Genomic DNA, 17,769 nt, shown 5'->3' with positions numbered 1-17,769 from the left:
TCTGTCTTCACATTTCAGTCCCAATCTCCTTGCCTAGCCAGTCACAGTCTTCACTCCAACTCTCAGTCCCCTTCTCCACCCACTCAGAGCTTCAATCCCAATCCTTCTGCAAACAGTTAGTCTGTGTCCCACTGCCTCCCAGTCTCCCCCCACTTCCAGTCCCAGTATCCTTCCCCAGTCAGTTCTAGTCTCACCCCCCTCTCAAATCCCACTCTGTTCCTTTTTTACCTCCCTCACAGTTTTGAGTCCCAGTTTCACCCTGTCACCCCAGCTCCTTATCCCAATCTACTTTTGTTTTTCTTCTTTGGTCTGGCTTTTGTTTCACAGAATTACAATTTAGTCAAATGTGGATGGATTTTCATGGGAATAACAAATGACGCATCCTGGACAGGCCAAATTTCAAGTCCCTGCTCCAAAGCATGGGAACACTGCAACTTCCAATGAAAATGTTGTAAGAATTTTTCTAGTATGAAGAAAAAAATTAATTTATCCTTAAACTCATTCCTGGAAATGACTGAAATATGTTGTCTGAAACTTTTCAAAAGTATTAATCCCGAGGCAGAAACCCAGCATTGAAAATTTTAGCCCAAACATTAAAGCCTGGCAAAGTTACAAACAATTGAAAATACAGGATCTATAATAGGAAGTTTGGGCAACCTTAATAAAAGGTGGTGCTACCAGACCTTCCTATAATAGGAGAATTTCTTTGTGCTCTGCTTCAGCCTAGCTCTGCTGGCTTCGGGGAAGGATTTACTTCCTTCTTCCACTCCTTTCTCTTTCATCAGTGAAGATGAGAAATGGAGTCCAAATTAAAACAACAACAACAAACCAGAGTGAAATCCACACAAACATGTAGGATAAATGCATGTAAAAAATAAGTTTGCACTCAGAGGGTTGGAATCTCAGATGGTCTAAATTAGCATATTCTTATTGACCTCAGTGGAACTATGCTAATTTATAGAAGCTGAGGCTCTGGCCCATTATTAACCCATGTCCATGGCTAATTAGCCTGCGATTTAGAGCATACATTGGTATGCCATAGTTTAATTAAAGGTGGCAATTACTGGCTGAGGCCCTAAGTCTTTGAAACTGGTACAGGTTCCTGAAACATTGGAAACATTGAATTAAAATTTTAGACTGAGAATTAACTAGTGGTGTTAACTAGTAGAACTGTGTAAAATTTTTCAGATGAAACTTTTTTATGAAAAATACAGATTCGAGTTGATGAAGACTTTGCACAAATTTGTGTTGAATTTGCTGAGTTGTTTCAGTTGAACCTCCCCAATAAATTAAAAAAATTAAAAATCCATTTTTGAAATTAAAGGCTTTTGATTTTTCAATTCAGAATAACTCTGTTTTGAAATTTGCCTCAATTTTAGTTGTAAAAAACTTGAAAGTGAAACATTTTATTTTGTGTTGACTGAAACATTTAATTGAACCCCAAACCATTTTTAAAAACTTTTCATTTAGCCAAAAATTGGAAAAAAATTCATTTTGGGTCTATTTGAAACAATTCCCACTACATTTTTTTTTGCATTGTTCAGTAAACCAAAAAATCAGTTATTTGCACAGCTCTAGTTTTGAGTCTGTCTATAACTATCTTTCTCAAATTATTTATAGTCAGGCTCTGTGGCTTCAGTGCTAATTGTGGAGCAGGTAAAACTCATACCGAGGCTGAGCGGACACACAAGCTTAAAAATATGATAGCTCTTATAATTTTCCCATTCTCGATTTTCAGACCAGAACGTTTGATTTGCATGTGAAGACAAAAGAATGGTAAGAGTCCCAGTCTTGCTTTTGGATCTGTGTGGATGGGCCCCCACAGAGCCCAACTGAAATCAACAGAGCTCTGTACAGGCATGGGGGTCTGTCAGTTGCAAGAGAAGGTCATTTGTTCTTTGGAAGTGGATAATGTCAGTAGAGCTCTTCCCTTTCCTTGTCGGGGAATAACATCTTGCTGCAATCGTTTAACAAAACAACATAATAATCTGTAACTGATTTCAACAGCAGATGAGAATACATAATGAAACACAACACATTGCAAATAGGCTAATCATTTTAATGAAACTCTTTCATCAGATGCCATAGAAGCACCAGTCAAACTAGCAACTAGAAATCTGTACACGCTGGTCTGGTGTCATCGCACTTCCCACAGCCTTGTTCTTCTATGGTACACAATTTAGGGCTCTATCAGGCAAGGGGCTAAGCTTTTTGGCACTGATCTAGCAAAACACATAAACCCATGCTTAGCTTTAAACATGCTCCTAGTCCCATTGATCATTCATGGAATTAAATTTAAGCACATATTGCTTTCTCTTTCTCATTTCTTACATTAGTCTGTCTATACAGAGGTGTTGGAATGTCTTTTCGGTAAACATATTCAAGGTTTTTATATATATATAAATATGAATGAGAGAGAGAGACTCGACTATAACAGGTAGTAATTTGTGGGTTTTGCCTTGGCTTCAGGACTCAGGGCCTGTTTAACAGCTCAAGAAAACTAGATGTACGTTTAGGATTTGACCTGTGCACAGAGGAACAGAATTTCCTGAAGAATCGGAAGAAAGTGGTTGCTGCTGCTCTGAAGAAGGTTCTTCAGCTAGAAGAGGACCTGAAAGACCATGAGGTAGTCGAGGCAGAAGACTCTCATGTCCTTTATTGCCCTAGATGAATGCTCAGCCTATTGATACAAAAAGCCTGGTCCAAAGCCCATTGAAATCAATTGGGAGTCTTTCATGGTGTTTCAGTGGGAATAACTGCTGGTGCTAGTTATGATGAGTGGTGTGTTGTTAGAGGGGGACTGAGGAAGTAGAGTGTGTCTGGTTTAGAAAGGTGATACCCAGGGGATCCTTCTCTCTGTTTTCCCCAGGCCAGGACAATAGGCACATGAGTGTTCTACCCCCTTCAGGGCCCCCATTCAACCCAGGAGAAGGGTGTTCCAGGAGGGAGTCTTCTTTCCAGGTCCTGTTCATGCCAAGGAAATCTAAAGTTTGACAAACCAATGTTCTAGTCTGGACTGGCTATTTCTATGTTGGCCTTCAGGTGAATACCCGGTTTAGGAGAATCCCAAAGCTGAATTTGATCCTAATTACCATACATATTTAAAAAAAATCCCACTTTGACAATGGAAGAATCTGAACTTCACTGTATTCAGCAGCAAGGAGAGTATCAAACAATTTAGAATGAAGCATATGCAGTGCTGCCCTTCTTGCATTATTTTGCTGTGCCAGAGTTTATGGGAATGCTGTAACCACTCACAGATCAGATTGATTTTTTGCTCACCTTTTGCTTATCTTTCTCCTTTTTAACCATTAATGCTGTGTTGTTTGTCACCAACTTTCTGCTTTTGTGTGTGTTGAACAGGTGCCAGTTGTGGCTGTGACAACAACAGGAGGTGGGATAAGAGCTTTGACAGCCATGTATGGCAGCATTTTGGGTCTTCAGAAACTGAATGTTCTGGACTGTGTTTCATACATCACTGGCTCTTCTGGCACAACATGGTAAGGAGGTCATTTTATAAGGTTTTATTTGATCCTTCTGTGAGCTGCTGGGGGAGAGAGAAGTGCTCAAGGAATGTGTTATCTTGCTTGGAAATACATTACAGGGTTATGCCAGCATAGCTACAGCATCCTAGCCATTCAGCTACAGTGTCCGTAAACACTGCCTAAGGGTAAAATTTTCAAAGTTGCCAAAGTTTCATTTTAAAAAGTGATTTAGGCACTTGGGACCTTAAGTCTCATTGAAAATCAATGAGATTTAGGCTCCCATGTCACTTTTGAAAATGAGACTTAGGCTTCTATGTCACTCAGGTACTTCAGAACATTTTCACCTAAAACCTAATTTTTTCTTATTTTCTAGCTAAAAGTTGTTTTCCTGGCACTTAGATTTCAGCTGGCAAAAATAATGATAATTTTAGGTAATTTAACCCCATTCACAAATACCAGTGGGGAGTCATTGGATAGCATACAGTACAGTATGTATTCTGAATGGAGTGGAGTAAAAATTACCAAATGAAACAAGGAGCGTTGACCTGAGATTTGTGAACCTTTTCTCAATCCTGGCTAAGGTTTCAAGCAAACCTGTGCTGAGTTTTGACAGTGAACCTAGACTGAATTTTTTTGCAGTGGAGTGGAAACCATGTTGAAACTTGGAAATCATGTGGATTTGCACAGCTTTGACTCCAAACCCAATGTTGTCAGATGAGTTTCCCTCTGGGCTTTGGAATCTGTTAATCTCTGAAATGTTAAACAAAACACAGGTGGTGTGAGTTAGCTTAAGTGAAGTGAATCTGAAAAAAGTTTGCAGGAAGCTTTGCCACATAGATCCTTTGAGTTTCACAGGCTCCTAATTCTAATTCACTGTTGTCTTTGACATGGTATTTTCTGTCCCCAGGACCATGACAAACTTGTATGAAGATGATGATTGGTCACATAAGGATCTAGGGGAGCTAATCATTGAAGCTCGGAAGCAAGCATCAAAATCCAAAATGAGTGCTTTTTCCTTGGAAAGTCTAAAGAATTATCATAGGGAGCTGAGTCAACGCACCCAAGCAGGATACAAGACATCTTTTATAGATCTCTGGGGGCTCATGATTGAATCCATGTTGAACGATGGGGTACTGTATACCTCCCTCTTTTTACTGCGAATTATGGTTTCTTTCTAAAAATTAGGAGAAAATTAAATCCTAGGAAGAGAAACCCATACAATATCTTTATAGAGTTATTCACTCAAAGAAATTCCACTGGGTTGATGGCAATATCTCATGCACAGAATAGGACCTTATGATCACATGTTAACGACAGTGAGATACAGAGTGAGTTACTAAATTTTGTGACTTAGTGAATAAATGAACAAACAGAAAAGAAACAAATCAAGGGCAATGAAACATGTACTGCATTTTCATGTATTTTCTCAACTGTTGTTTCAGGTTAATTATTTAGGACAGAGGTTCACAACCTGAAGAGTTGCAACCCTCTTTCCCTTTTCACAGAGTGAAATGGTAGAGGGGAACCTGGCTAGATCCTGACTAAATGAAAGGGGAATTCAGATGTGTGTGGGAAAGTTTTTGTTATGGAAAAGGGGTATCAATATGGAGAAGATTGAGAACCCCTGATAAGCTAATATGGATGCTCCCCAATTTACGCAAGCATTCTGTTCTGGAACACCTTGCGTAACTGGAATTTTGCATAAGTCGGGAACATATACCTGACCATTATGCAAAAAAAAATAAATAAATAAAAAACATAAACCTTTCTAGCTTACGGAACTTTTTCCATAAATGTGGATTTGCATAAATTGGGTTTGTGTAACCCGGAGAGCATCTGTAATCCAGAATATATTAGTAAATTAAAGAGATAAGGTGGGGCAGGTAATATCTTTTATTAGATTAGTGAGACAGTTAGCCAGAGCTCACTAACAGAAGTTGGTTCAATAAAACATATGATCTCACCCATCTTGTCTTTCAAATATCCCAGGATCAATACAGCCGCAACACTGCATATACTAGTAAATGTTCTGTAGCATATTTTGTACAGAAATAACCAAATCTTAGTGTGATGAAGCTCCCCTATAGCATCAGCTATTAAATCTTTGCTGAGAACTGGAGACTGTTAATTTCTGTGGTGGTTATAAGGGGTGTGATTTAGCAAGGTGTAAGTTAGTGAGGTTCAACTGTATTAAAATACAATGCAGTCATTAAAAATATATAGTGGATCTATCGTTCTGTCAGACCTTAAACTTACAGGACCTTTTAAAATTGCTATTCATCAGCTTGTGGCAGCTGTTTTGGATTTTATCTCAAGCAGGTGTTTCTGTGGCTAACTTTGAAAGTTATTGTAAGATGTGCACAAGCAAAGCTTGAAAACTCATAGTGTCTCAGTGGTATTGCCACACTAATGGTGAAAGAAGCCCTTTCAAATTTTATGGACAAAGCCAACCCCCTTTTTCAGGTGATATTTTTCATTCTTATTCTCGGGCCAGAAGTTATTTTGTAAAATTTGATAAAATTCTGTGTTGCTGTTTTGAGAGCTCATTTAAAAAAAAAATTGTTTCAGATTTTTTTTCCACCATAGATACTGTAGAACCTCAGAGTTACAAACACCTTGGAAACGGCAGTTGTTTGTAACTCTGAAATGTTTGTAACTGAACAAAATGTTGTTCTTTCAAAAGTTTACAACCAGACATTGACTTAATACAGGAGTTCTCAAACTGAGGGTCGGAATCCCCAGGGGGTCACAAGACTATTAGATGGGGGGTTGTGAACTGTCAGCCTCCACCCCAAACCCCGCTCTGCATCCAGCATTTATAATGGTGTTAAATATATTTAAAAGTGTTTTTAATTTAGAAGGGAGGTTGCACTCAGAGGCTTGCTATGTGAAAGGGATCACCAGTACAAAAGTTTGACTTAATACAGCTTTGAAACTTTACTATGCAGAAGAAAAGTGCTGCTATCCCTTTATTTCTTAGTAGTTTATGTTTCACACAATATTGTACTGTATTTGCTTTTTTATTTTTGTCTCTGATGCTGCCTGATTGTGTACTTCCGGTTTAAAATGAGGTGTGTGGTTGACTGGTCAGCTCATAACTCTGGTGTTCATAACTTTGAGGTTCTACTGTAACTCAATATTGGCTTTTTCTAACCCCTCCCCCCACCAAAAACTTTGGAATTAATATAGGAGGAGTGTCATGACAAAATCATATTTTAAAAAGATGACATTCAAATATAGGAGAACAGCAGAAATAGCATTGTCTATCCTATTTTTTGCACAATACATGAAAATGCAATGCAAAAGGATATACTTTGTAGTCTGCAAATTCTAGTATCACACTGAAATAGAGTGTAGGCTGGTTAATAGGATCCATCTTAACCAAGACCACTCAGAGGCCCCTGACTTCTACTCAGATCTCTCTTCCTGCGAGTGAAGTACATAGAGGAGAACCTAGGAGGGAATTCAGACATTTCAGTGATTTCCAAACTCAGATGTTGTGGTAGTGCAATGATTAGTGTAGGCCGCGCCTCCATCAGTACATGGAACTATATCCTTATCTTAGTGTTAAGTTTTGTCTTGTGTGTTATGTTGTTGATCTGACCTGAGGAGTTGGGGTTAGCAGAAAGTTCAGTCCTGTCAGTGTGTGCTGGAGTTGGTACCTGCAGTTTCTATAAGCAAGTATTACAGTAGGTTCCTGTGTCATTGGTGGTGGTTCTCAGTTAACAATTTTTTTCTTCAAAAACAGAAAGATGAACATAAACTATCAGATCAGCAAAAGGCAGTGAATTGGGGTCAGAACCCACTGCCCATCTACCTGGCTCTCAATGTCAAGGACAACGTTACCACCAAAGATTTTAGAGGTAATGATTATATTTCAGAACTACAGCTGAGTTTAAATCTAAGAAGGTCCTACTTAGGCTTGGACAAACCAATTAGATAACACAGGAACCTTCCAAACTTCCACCTTGTGACTGAAACAATCCCATTAGGAGTGTTAACAAAGTTTGCATACTTTAACATACATATATTATTGGATTTCCGTGCACATCTACACTGGGATTTAGCCAGGGCCTGAAGTTGAGTGTGCAGGATTATGGTGAAATAGGCTGTTCTCCCAGTATTCCTCCATCAGCCTGATTGGAAGCAGGGATTGTGGAAATCTTGTAAGAGCCCATTCTCATGAGATTTCCAGATACATCTTGCAGACCTTAGAGGTCTGGATATTCAGTTAAGTATCTAAACTTATAGGCCCTTAAAGAAACTTCTCTGAACCTTTTGGAAATCAGTGCTTCTTTTGCATGACAAATCAAAAGGAATAGAAGTCATATAGCATCCTGGTCTCCTTTTCATTGGAGGAATGAACCCTTTCATCGATGAAAAGGAAGTTGAATCTATGTTCTCTTTCAGACCCAATATTGTTCCATCAATGAATCAGAAAGGGACAGGAAGTGGAAAACGAAGTGGTGTTACACTATTCTTGGTCTTCATTTGACATGTTCACAATTCTGATTTAGAGGGTGTGCATGGGATTGAAATGATGCATAGACCTCTTGCTGGCCCTTGCCTGGGAACAAATATCACTCTCTATATATCTCTTACATTTACTTGGTACAGGAGTGTTCTGACCCTTGCCAGATTAATTGTAAATATACCTTTTACCCATTTGAAATAAAATGTTTTTATCCACAGAGCACTAATCTCATTCCACTGAGAGTTCCCATCCATTCTCTTTGCAAGAGTGGCTATGCCCCAGGAGATGCTCTCCAGTTTTTGCAATGGTGCCCACCTTTAGGTCCTGTCAGGGGGAGTTACTTGAATTGTCATTTGGGGCTGCATAGGAGCCCTGTCATTATAGATTGCCATGGGGACATGCTGACTCATTACTCCTCCCCATTGCTCCTAGCCATGTCCCTCTTCTGCTACTTTGGTTGATTTGCTGCAGGCTCCACTGTGAAGGGGTTTGAGTTCCTTGAGCTGCCACAACTCCCAGACTGGGCGGACCCTTGTGCATCCGGTGACAAAGCTCATGTAAATTGAAAATGAATTAAGGCCACTATCTGGCCCATTTTGAGGACAGAGCTACCCCCTCCATTTGTTAAGTCCTAAGTCACCCTCCATGTCCTTCAGTGGCACTCATAGTAAATAAAAATGGCTATTTACAAACAATGGTGATTCCTATAACATAGTTCACCTTGATAAAGCTGAAACTCAGAAGGTTTATTCTACTTTTCACTCTCTTTACCTGCTGGCTGACACCACGTCTAGTTACCCACTGCAGTTAAATAGGTTTTTATGGCTCTGTTTGCAGAGTGGGTGGAGTTCACCCCCTATGAGGTGGGATTCCTGAAATATGGAGCCTTTATTCGTGCAGAGGATTTTGGAAGCGAGTTCTTCATGGGCCGGCTGATGAAGAAGCTCCCAGAATCTCGGATCTGCTTCATGCAAGGTGTATTATTCACTTGGGAAAGTGTTTTACCTAATAAGAACACTAATAGCAATGGAAACCAGTGCCTGGCAAACCACTGTTGTGTGACTGGCTGTAGTGGTGCAGTATTAATTGTAGAAAATGTTTCTATATCTTAATGAGCAGCAGATTAAGTTAAATGGGATTCTAAATCTTCCCAAGTGTTCTAAACAGTTGAACTTGGTTTCCTTTTCTTGTGATTCCAAATGATAGATTCAGAGCAGATATGAGATTTTATACACCTTTAACACCTGAGTTTGCAGAAAACATTGCACACTTTTATATTCCAAATCTCTGCAGTTCAGCCCCTTAGGGCATAACTCTATTGTTAATTTATAACCCTGAGTAATACAGCACGATAACATTGAAAATTTAGCCCAATAAATAGCAGCATGTCTTAGCCCAGTAGTAATGTCTTTCATTCATACTGTATGCCAACATCTCTTCAAGGATTTAAAGAATAGTTACATGAATAAACAATATATAGTAGCAAACGGGGTTATGAAAGAAGCTGGAGAAGCAAGGTATAAAAGAAAATTATATATCCACAGAAACTTGAAAAAAGAGAACAAATAGAAATATGGAAAGTCTGCTATCTTCTGGTAGTTAGAGAGAGAAGAACTAGAGCACCTCAGAATTTTTTTTGACAAATTGTTTTCATTGAATAATACTTATTTATCCAAACTGAAACTGTGACACAGGGTCAGTTTTGACAAATTTCCTGACTTAATGAAAAAAAGAAGTTGGAAATTGTCAAAATGGGAAAGTATATTCTTATTTTTTTTAAACAAAAAATGTTGGTTTTCTGCTTCAAAATGATTTTTGTTTTGAAATGTAATCAATTAGATGGGAGAAAGGGTCTAATAAAAGAAAAAAGTTGAAACCAAAATGCAAAATTTCAAAATTATCAAGCCAAAATGTTTCAATTGACCTGAAGTGGTGGAAAAATTGGAATTTTGATTTTCACATATTTTTGACTTTCAGAAATGGGGGCGGGGGGAAATGTGAACTCTCAGAAATATTTGAGGGATGGGAAAACTGTGTCCCACCCACCTCTGATGATAACCTCTATGACTGATTAGAGAGAGTTTTCATTTTGAATTTTTTTGATTAAAATGCCTTTCTATTAAAACAAAAGCTTTTGAAAAAGGTCATTTATGTATTTTTAATTTTCTGGGTTTTTATCAAACTAAATATTTTGAACTGTGTTCCCTTCCAGTTTTCCATCCTTCCATTCCTGTTTGCTACTGAACGCAGTAGAATGAATGATATCTAGGGTTCTCCCTCGCCCTACACACTTTTTTTTACATTTCTTTTCTATGTTTCCTTTGGCCACTCTGTAATTTTTTTAAGACTTTTTCCACTTTGGAAAAGTTAGAGTGGCAAAAGGAAAAAAACAAAAACAAAATAAGTTGGGAATGGGGGAGTCTGACTTTGGAAATATTTTATTCAACTGCATTCAGTGACAAAAAGGGAGGGGAAAAAAGAGAAAGGGGACAAATTTTGTCAGACATATTTCAGGGTAAAAGAAAAACAAATTGTTCCAGGTCAAACCCTAGGAAATTGAAATAACTTTGAAATATCGTGCGAAGTTTTTACCATTTTTGAACTCTCGCTCTCATTGAAATACAGAGTTCCAACAGCTGAGGAGCAAAAGCTGGATTGAGAAATGTGCCAATATTTGGATCTAGGAGGGAGTCCAATTTTGAAGGTCTCTTATTTTGATAATTTACAGTGATTATAAATATGGGTGCAAATCAACATTGCTAATTTAACTCAGAAGATCTGCAGACATTGCACCCTCAGGAGAGACTTGCTTTACATCCTTCTTTTCCTGCTCCAGGAATCTAGTTGTAGAAGCCCAGGCTATATGTTAAAAAGAAAGAAACGTGAAACAGATTAGTGGGGAGGGACAAAAGGTTGTGTTCACTACAAATGCATCAGTCTTCACTTGGACTCATATGTTGCTATTAAATCTCTTCCCCTTGATAGGAATGTGGAGTAGTGTATTTTCCAAGAATCTCTTGGATGCATGGCATGCAGCTGACAATTCAGAGGACTTCTGGCACAGATGGACCCAAGACAGAGTGACTGAAATAGGTAAATCTGGCTTTCCCTTCCATTTTGTTTTGATGGCTCCTGTATGCTCATCTGATGTGAGAACTATACCCACATTGGCAGTGCGCTCATTCTCAAGGCCAGGGCAGGACCAGGAAAGGTAAGCAGTGCCTGATGTTGCACTCTCTTTGTTGATCTTGAAGCAGCAATAATAAGATACTCTTTAGGTGAGGGAGAGTTGCCACAGTATAGGGCCTAATGAAAAGGAGCTAATTAAAAATGAGGTAGTCTCAAGATGTTGTCTCATAAGAACTGGGAAGAATTTCCTCTACTGAACTTAGTGTTCATGCAGGAAAGCACTTAGTGTTGCTTCCCACATAAAGCATATTTTGCCTGTGTTCTGGAATCTCTGCTAGCCCCCCAGTTTGTTTCCAGATGCAATTCAAAATGTTGCTTTTTACGCTAAACATTTTCCCTAGACTATGTTGGACTCTACCTTATTCCTTGTGTGAAACAGCAGCAACTAAGAGCTTGTGCAGTCCAGCTGACAACACCTTTGGGTGTAAATGAGTGGGGCTGATAGCAGGGCATTTTCAATGAGGGGTCTTTGACTCTATAATTTGCATTCCCTTTTCTCTGCATTTGCTGGCTTTGAGGTCACGTTACAAAGTCAGTCTATTTCCCCAGTTTTCCTAAGCTAGGTCTTATGCTAGGGAATTATGTCATTATAACTATGTTGTTCATGAGTATATGAAATCCACCCCTGAGCAATCCAATTAAACCAACATGACCCCCTGGTGAAGACAGTGCTATGCTGACAGGAGGGCTTCTCCTGTTTACATAGCTACTACCTCTTGCGAAGGTGGAGGTGAAGTACCTATGCCAATAGGAGAACCTTTCCCGTTGGTGTCGGTAGTGTCTTCACTGAAGTGCTACAGCTGTGCTGTCCAGTGTTTTAACTGTAGACTTGCCCTTAGTGTTGGGATGCTGTGGGAGTAAGTAGAGCAGGGGAGGGAAATGTTAGTTTTGCTGGGTCCAGGAAACAATTAATATGGGCTTTAGGCCTACTGGATTTGAATGTTGTTGTTTTATTTTTTGTAGTGTATACGTATGTATTTTATTTGGTCCTTTACAAATGAGCCCTTCTACAGTTTTGAGTGCCTGTATCCAATATACCACACAGGCAGTGAAACTGTGTCACAAATGGTCTTTAGAAAACCCAGATCAAGGGAGATGAAATAATCTGGGCCAGTTCTTCCAATTGCTTCCCCCAAGGAAAAGAATATGACAATGTTGTCTAATTTGAATCTCAGCCCTCATTCTCAAGGTGCATTAAGGTCCTGATCTAAAGCCCATTGTTGTCTGTTGAAAGACTCCCATTGACTTCTGCGGGCTTTGAATCCAGACCTTAGGTGCATGTTTAGAAAATTATATAAATAATAAATTATTATTACTACTATTGCAGAAGACTATTCCACACCTCCCCCTCCACCTGCCCCTACGATATGGATAATTTATGATATTTCTACCACTTTTCTTCAGAGGAAGAGCCTGATCTACCTGAGAGGCCACATGAAATGGCTACTTGCATGTACACTCCTGCAGGAGGCATTTCCAATGCACTTCGAGATATTTTAACAGATCGCCCAGCAGTATCAAAGTACCACAGTTTCTTAAGGGGTTTCCAGATGCACAACGAGTACACACAGCATGAGCAGTTTTCTAAATGGAAAGGTATAGTACTGCCACTCAGTTCTGAGTGGCTTCCTTTGAGATAATTTGGGGGTCTGGAATTTACTGAAGGAAACTTGTATGTCTTGGAGAGAACTGAATGGGCTTTATGTTTAACTCATGCATCCTGAATAGGACAGGGAGAATGAATTAGCTTCATTTTTTTAATCCGTTCACCCCAAATTGCAAAACTTGAAGCTAATTTTTAACAGAACTATTTGATTCATCTATTGAATTGTTTGGAGCTGAAAGTGCTTAGTAGAATTACTTTAGTGGGACCCCACTCATTTTGCTGTAGGTCACATGGAAAAACTCTCTCAGTTTTGGCATGATTCATAGATTTTGATGAACAGACAGAAGATGGACGGTCAGAAGAAATGTCTTCTCAACCTAGGAGAGGCTGGCTACTAGAGCCAGAACCTGGGGTGAAGTAATAGGAGGATACCAGAAATGGAATGACCATCTATATCTGAGAGGACCCATGTCAAGGCATGGATTCTCAGCCTGAGGGTCATGGCCGTCCAGGGGAGTGAGAAAGGGAGTTCCATAGCTCCAGCTAGATTTTAACAACTTTCCTTTTCTTTATGCCTAGATAAAAAAGGGTCCCCAAATGATGGAGGTGGGGTCCTGAAACTCTCCCTTTTTGTGACATGGCGTCACAGTGCAAAAAATGTTGAGAACCACTGCTGTGCGGCATGGGCAAGCTATAGTGGTATAGCTGTCATAAAATTGTTCATGCCTTGGGTGGGAGGAAAGCTGTACTTCTCTTTTCTGTCTGACCCTTGAAATTCAAGAGGTAGCAGATCTGCTCCTGCAATGGTTCATTTATAAGAAATACTTACCTTTCAGACACTATGCTAGACTCTTTGCCTAATCAACTGAGACACACTGCAGAGCATCTGGAGCTGGTAGATACTGCATTCTTTTTTGATACCAGTTGCCCACCACTTATGAGACCAGAGAGGAAAGTGGATGTCATCCTGCATTTAAACTACAGTGGAGGATCACAGACAATGGTACGAGCAGTCAGCTTCTCCTTTGTTTTCTTCAGTAATGGCCAGTTGTCTGTAAGTCTTTATTAGCCAGTGTTAGTAGCTTCCTACTTTTAAATATTAGAAGAGAAAGATGATTCCAGGAGGAAAAATCTTGATCTAATTTGAACTACTTTGTAGATAGTAGCATGTATCCCTGTTTTGGGAACAATGGTCTATGTGCTACATTTAATTAAAGCATTGTGTGGCGTGGCACTAAGCAGTAGTAATGGTTGAGATGCCACTTTCATTAGAAACCTGTCCTGTATCTTAAGGAACAAATTCAATCCATTCTGACAGTCATTAGGGTTTGAAAGTTCATTTTCAGTCCACATGTGATTGGGAAAAAAAAGTCTGATTGAAAAAAAGACCAAATAAAGTTTTATTTATTTACTTCCTGAGTTATCCAAGTGGTGATTTAATGAATGAAAAATTCTTCACATGCTTGTTGGTGTTCCCATTTAAATGTCAGGCTTGTTTTATGAGAACCGCTCACTAGATTTCAGTGCGTTAGTCAGATTTTGACTGAAAGTCCTGCTTCTGACACAAACTCGAAAACGGAGTCTAAACCAGATCTGCAGGCCACCTCCCTGACCCCTCTATTTAAATGCAGACATTATCTTCGGTAACACCATTCTTGCCTTTGAATTCTTGCTGTGTTGTTCCCAGTCAGATTCCTGTTTTACAACTCTCTTGGTCACTTGTGTCTTTAAATTAATAGTATAATTTTGAACTGTCTTTACAATCTGTACTAAGTGTTTTCCTGTTTTGTGCAGTAAGATTATTTTTGGACAGCCCTCCAAGGAACAAAGTAAAATGTATTGTCAGCAACCCTTTTAATGTAACCCATGTGTCTCCAGTCGCTTGCGTTCCTACTGGCATCCCAGTACAATCCCATCCTGACTTTTATCTATTTGTTGGTTCTAATGTTTGTTCCGTTCTATGATGATCTAGCCTCTGGACCGGGCCTCCACGTACTTCTCAGAGCAAGGAATCCCATTTCCTAAGCCTGTGTTGAATGAGGAAGAAAGGAAGAATCTAAAGGAGTGTTATATGTTTGAAGATGCAGAGAACCCAGGTGCTCCCATACTGCTTTATTTCCCACTTGTGAACGACAGCTTCCAAAGATACATAGCACCTGGTAAGTAAACAGCAGTCAGTCATTGCATTACAGTCAGCATGAGCCGCCTGCTCATTCTCTAGAGTTTTGTGTTTTATTTCACACCAATAAACATTTCTCTTGTCTGGATCCCGTTTTCTACTTTCAACATGACTGACTTCTTAATGACCACTTTCAGCCAGTAATATCACTCATTTATAGAGTTTGGGCAAAAATTTTCATTTTTCTGGCAATTCCCAAAAACTCAAAAATAAAAATTTGTTTTGGATTCAGCCAAAACCAATTTTTTTTTCAAAATTTGTGACACATATTGAAAAGTGTTTTTTTTTAAATTCAAGCTGAATGAAATGTTTCATCTGAAATGAAATGTTTTGTTTCAATTTCAAGCTTTTTTTCATTTTTAAATTTTAAAAAGTGAAAATAAAGGACATTTAAAATTAAAATGGTTTTGAATCAAAATATTTCAGTTCAAAAATATCAAATCCTTTTCTCTAATATGAACATTTCAGAGAATTTTATGCGAATTCATGGAACGTTTCCGTGTTGCAGAGTCTGAATTTTTCACTGAAAAAAAAGATTCTGTTTGAAAAATTTCACCCAACTCTACTCATTTGTTCCATATGACAACTCTTATTTTAGTCTCACATTTACCTCGGTCTGACTCAAACTTGGTGTTATCTCACCAAGTATCAGTGTCGATTAATCAAGACCACAAAAGTTTAACACTGAGGTTATAGAAAACATTCAGTTTAATATAGGTTCAGACACCTTTACAATATTTTTTTTTATTCCATGACTTGTGTTTTTAGGCCTTTGTTGAACAATTTGGAAGGCCAGCACAAATTATTTAAGTCTTGGATGGCTGAGAGCTAGACTTTCAGTATAAATCATGTGTTCAACATGTAAGTTACTTGAGGCAGCTGTGGGAAAAGGTGAGGCATTTGAGCTTGTAATTCTCTCCATATGTTGGTGTTACTCAGCTTTACATAACCTTTTTCATCAGATTTGGGTACTGCAGTTTTCTTGTTTTTCCAGGGTTTACCTCAGACAGGGATCTGGATAAGAAGAAGGTGAAACTGATTAGCAGACTTTGCAATACATCCAAGAAGCAGAGCAGAATTTCAAAGCAAATTCAGAATCATTAGACTTGATTAAGCATTTGAAAAGAATTTTTTGTTCACCTTGCTGTATTACTGGTATTAAGTGTCAATTGATGACATAGAAAACAATTGTACACCTTCACAATTTTCCCCCTGAAACAAAATTCTGTTCCTATACTAATCTCCACTGCTCCTTCTATTGGCCACAATGATTCACAGTTTTAGGATACTTTTGGACCATCATCTACCCCGTATTATGAGGGAATAGTGATAACTGTGTCATGTTGAAAAAATGTTAGTCATATGAATGTGGGTATGTGCCACTATTTTTTGTGTCTGTAGTTAGCTAAGATGACGTGGCCTTTCTCTGATGATATGGAGTCAGTCACCACCATTCATGACTTTGTTACTTCCTGCTCAGTCTAATGCACTGTGCTGTGCTTGGGGATACTTTTGCAGACCACTCAAAAACTTCAGAGTACAAAATGTAGTGGGCCATCTGCTCAGTGGAGTGAGCTCACATGAGCACATTATACTTGTGGTCTGTGAATTGTACTGACTTCCTGTGCACTGTGGAGGAAATTCAAGATGCGGGGTTTCATTTATAAAACCTTGAAGACTTTAGGATCTGGCTATGGGTTCTACACACAACTGAGGTCTGGAGGAAAAGTGTTCCTTGTTGACATCTTCCGAAGTCCAAGTTTTACAGGCTTTAGAGTACAGCGCAAAGCATATCTTTTAAGTTGAGCAGTTGTTTGATTTCAGGTGATTGTTGGGAAGGTTTTTCTGATGGGGTGAAGCAGACATGGGAGGAGGCTGTTTGTACTTTATACTGTGGGCCATTTGAGAAGGTGTTTACGTTGCAAAACTACTGGATGAATCACAGTTTTTTCTTTTTATGATCATTTCTGGAGATACCAGTTTTCTACTTCTTCCTGCTCTCAACATCCTGTTTTATTTTTTCCTCACTGTCACTGAAACCTCTTCCTCTCTAGATTGGGTGGTAGACATGCAGTCCTCTGTAAAACCCCTATAAATGACTTTCCATAGACTGGACAGTAGGAGGTGCTGGCAGCAATGCAGTCTCCTTCATCCTCACTGATGTTCCAGAGATCAAAGTACTGGATTGGCAATTAAATCTGTCAGCACCCTCTGGGCTGTTCTTGACACAGTGTATTAGATGGATATGTACCATAAGGTATAACAGGGCCTCAGTAGTGAAACCCATTATTTCTGTGTTTTTTCATTCCCCAGGTGTGGAACGCAGTGCATCAGAAATAGAACTGGGCAAAGTTGATGTCTCCAGTTTCTATTCCCCATATTCTACAAGGGAGGTCTCACTGAAGGCACAAGATTTCAACAAGCTGCTGAAACTAACTAATTACAACATCCAGAATAATGAAAACTTGATTCTTCAGGCCTTGCATGCAGCTGTGAGGCGGAGAAAACAATCTCAGACCCAATCCTTATCCCAAGAACAGTTATCCTCCTGAAAAATCTTTCTTGAAACCCCTCTTCTGGCCTTCAGACAACCCCCCAATCTCTCCCAGATCATCATCATTAGAGACAAGGACACACTAACTCAAAGCGGCATCTGACTCTGCCAGAACAACAGATGGAAAACCTGCAGACCTATCGCCTCTGCTACAATCATCAACACCCCACTCAACACTTCTTTCAAGATCCATGGGTTCTACATATGCCTATTGCAACATGTAACGTACCTCATCCAGTGCACTAAATGCCCCAGTAACAACTAGGTGGATGAAACCAGACA

At 39.1% G+C, this 17,769-nt stretch overlaps 1 protein-coding gene across 1 annotated transcript in view; it reads left to right on the top strand.

Moving 5' to 3' along the window:
- LOC115651514 (cytosolic phospholipase A2 epsilon-like) overlaps nucleotides 1-17,485 on the top strand; it is a 44,369-nt gene extending 26,884 nt beyond the window's left edge. The window contains exons 10-20 of the mRNA XM_030562595.1: nucleotides 1,739-1,776; nucleotides 2,470-2,626; nucleotides 3,364-3,500; nucleotides 4,393-4,615; nucleotides 7,234-7,348; nucleotides 8,797-8,934; nucleotides 10,945-11,052; nucleotides 12,553-12,744; nucleotides 13,591-13,757; nucleotides 14,727-14,913; nucleotides 17,247-17,485. Of these exons, the coding sequence (XP_030418455.1) occupies nucleotides 1,739-1,776; nucleotides 2,470-2,626; nucleotides 3,364-3,500; nucleotides 4,393-4,615; nucleotides 7,234-7,348; nucleotides 8,797-8,934; nucleotides 10,945-11,052; nucleotides 12,553-12,744; nucleotides 13,591-13,757; nucleotides 14,727-14,913; nucleotides 17,247-17,485 (1,701 nt within the window). The remainder of the gene's footprint in view (nucleotides 1-1,738; nucleotides 1,777-2,469; nucleotides 2,627-3,363; nucleotides 3,501-4,392; nucleotides 4,616-7,233; nucleotides 7,349-8,796; nucleotides 8,935-10,944; nucleotides 11,053-12,552; nucleotides 12,745-13,590; nucleotides 13,758-14,726; nucleotides 14,914-17,246) is intronic.
- The last annotated feature ends 284 nt before the right edge of the window (nucleotides 17,486-17,769 follow it).

The sequence above is a fragment of the Gopherus evgoodei genome, chromosome 4 (assembly GCF_007399415.2).
Source record: "Gopherus evgoodei ecotype Sinaloan lineage chromosome 4, rGopEvg1_v1.p, whole genome shotgun sequence".
NCBI classification, from domain to species: Eukaryota; Metazoa; Chordata; order Testudines; family Testudinidae; genus Gopherus; species Gopherus evgoodei.
Note: the sequence above shows the minus strand (reverse complement) of the source record. Positions and strands in the feature narration are given on the sequence as shown.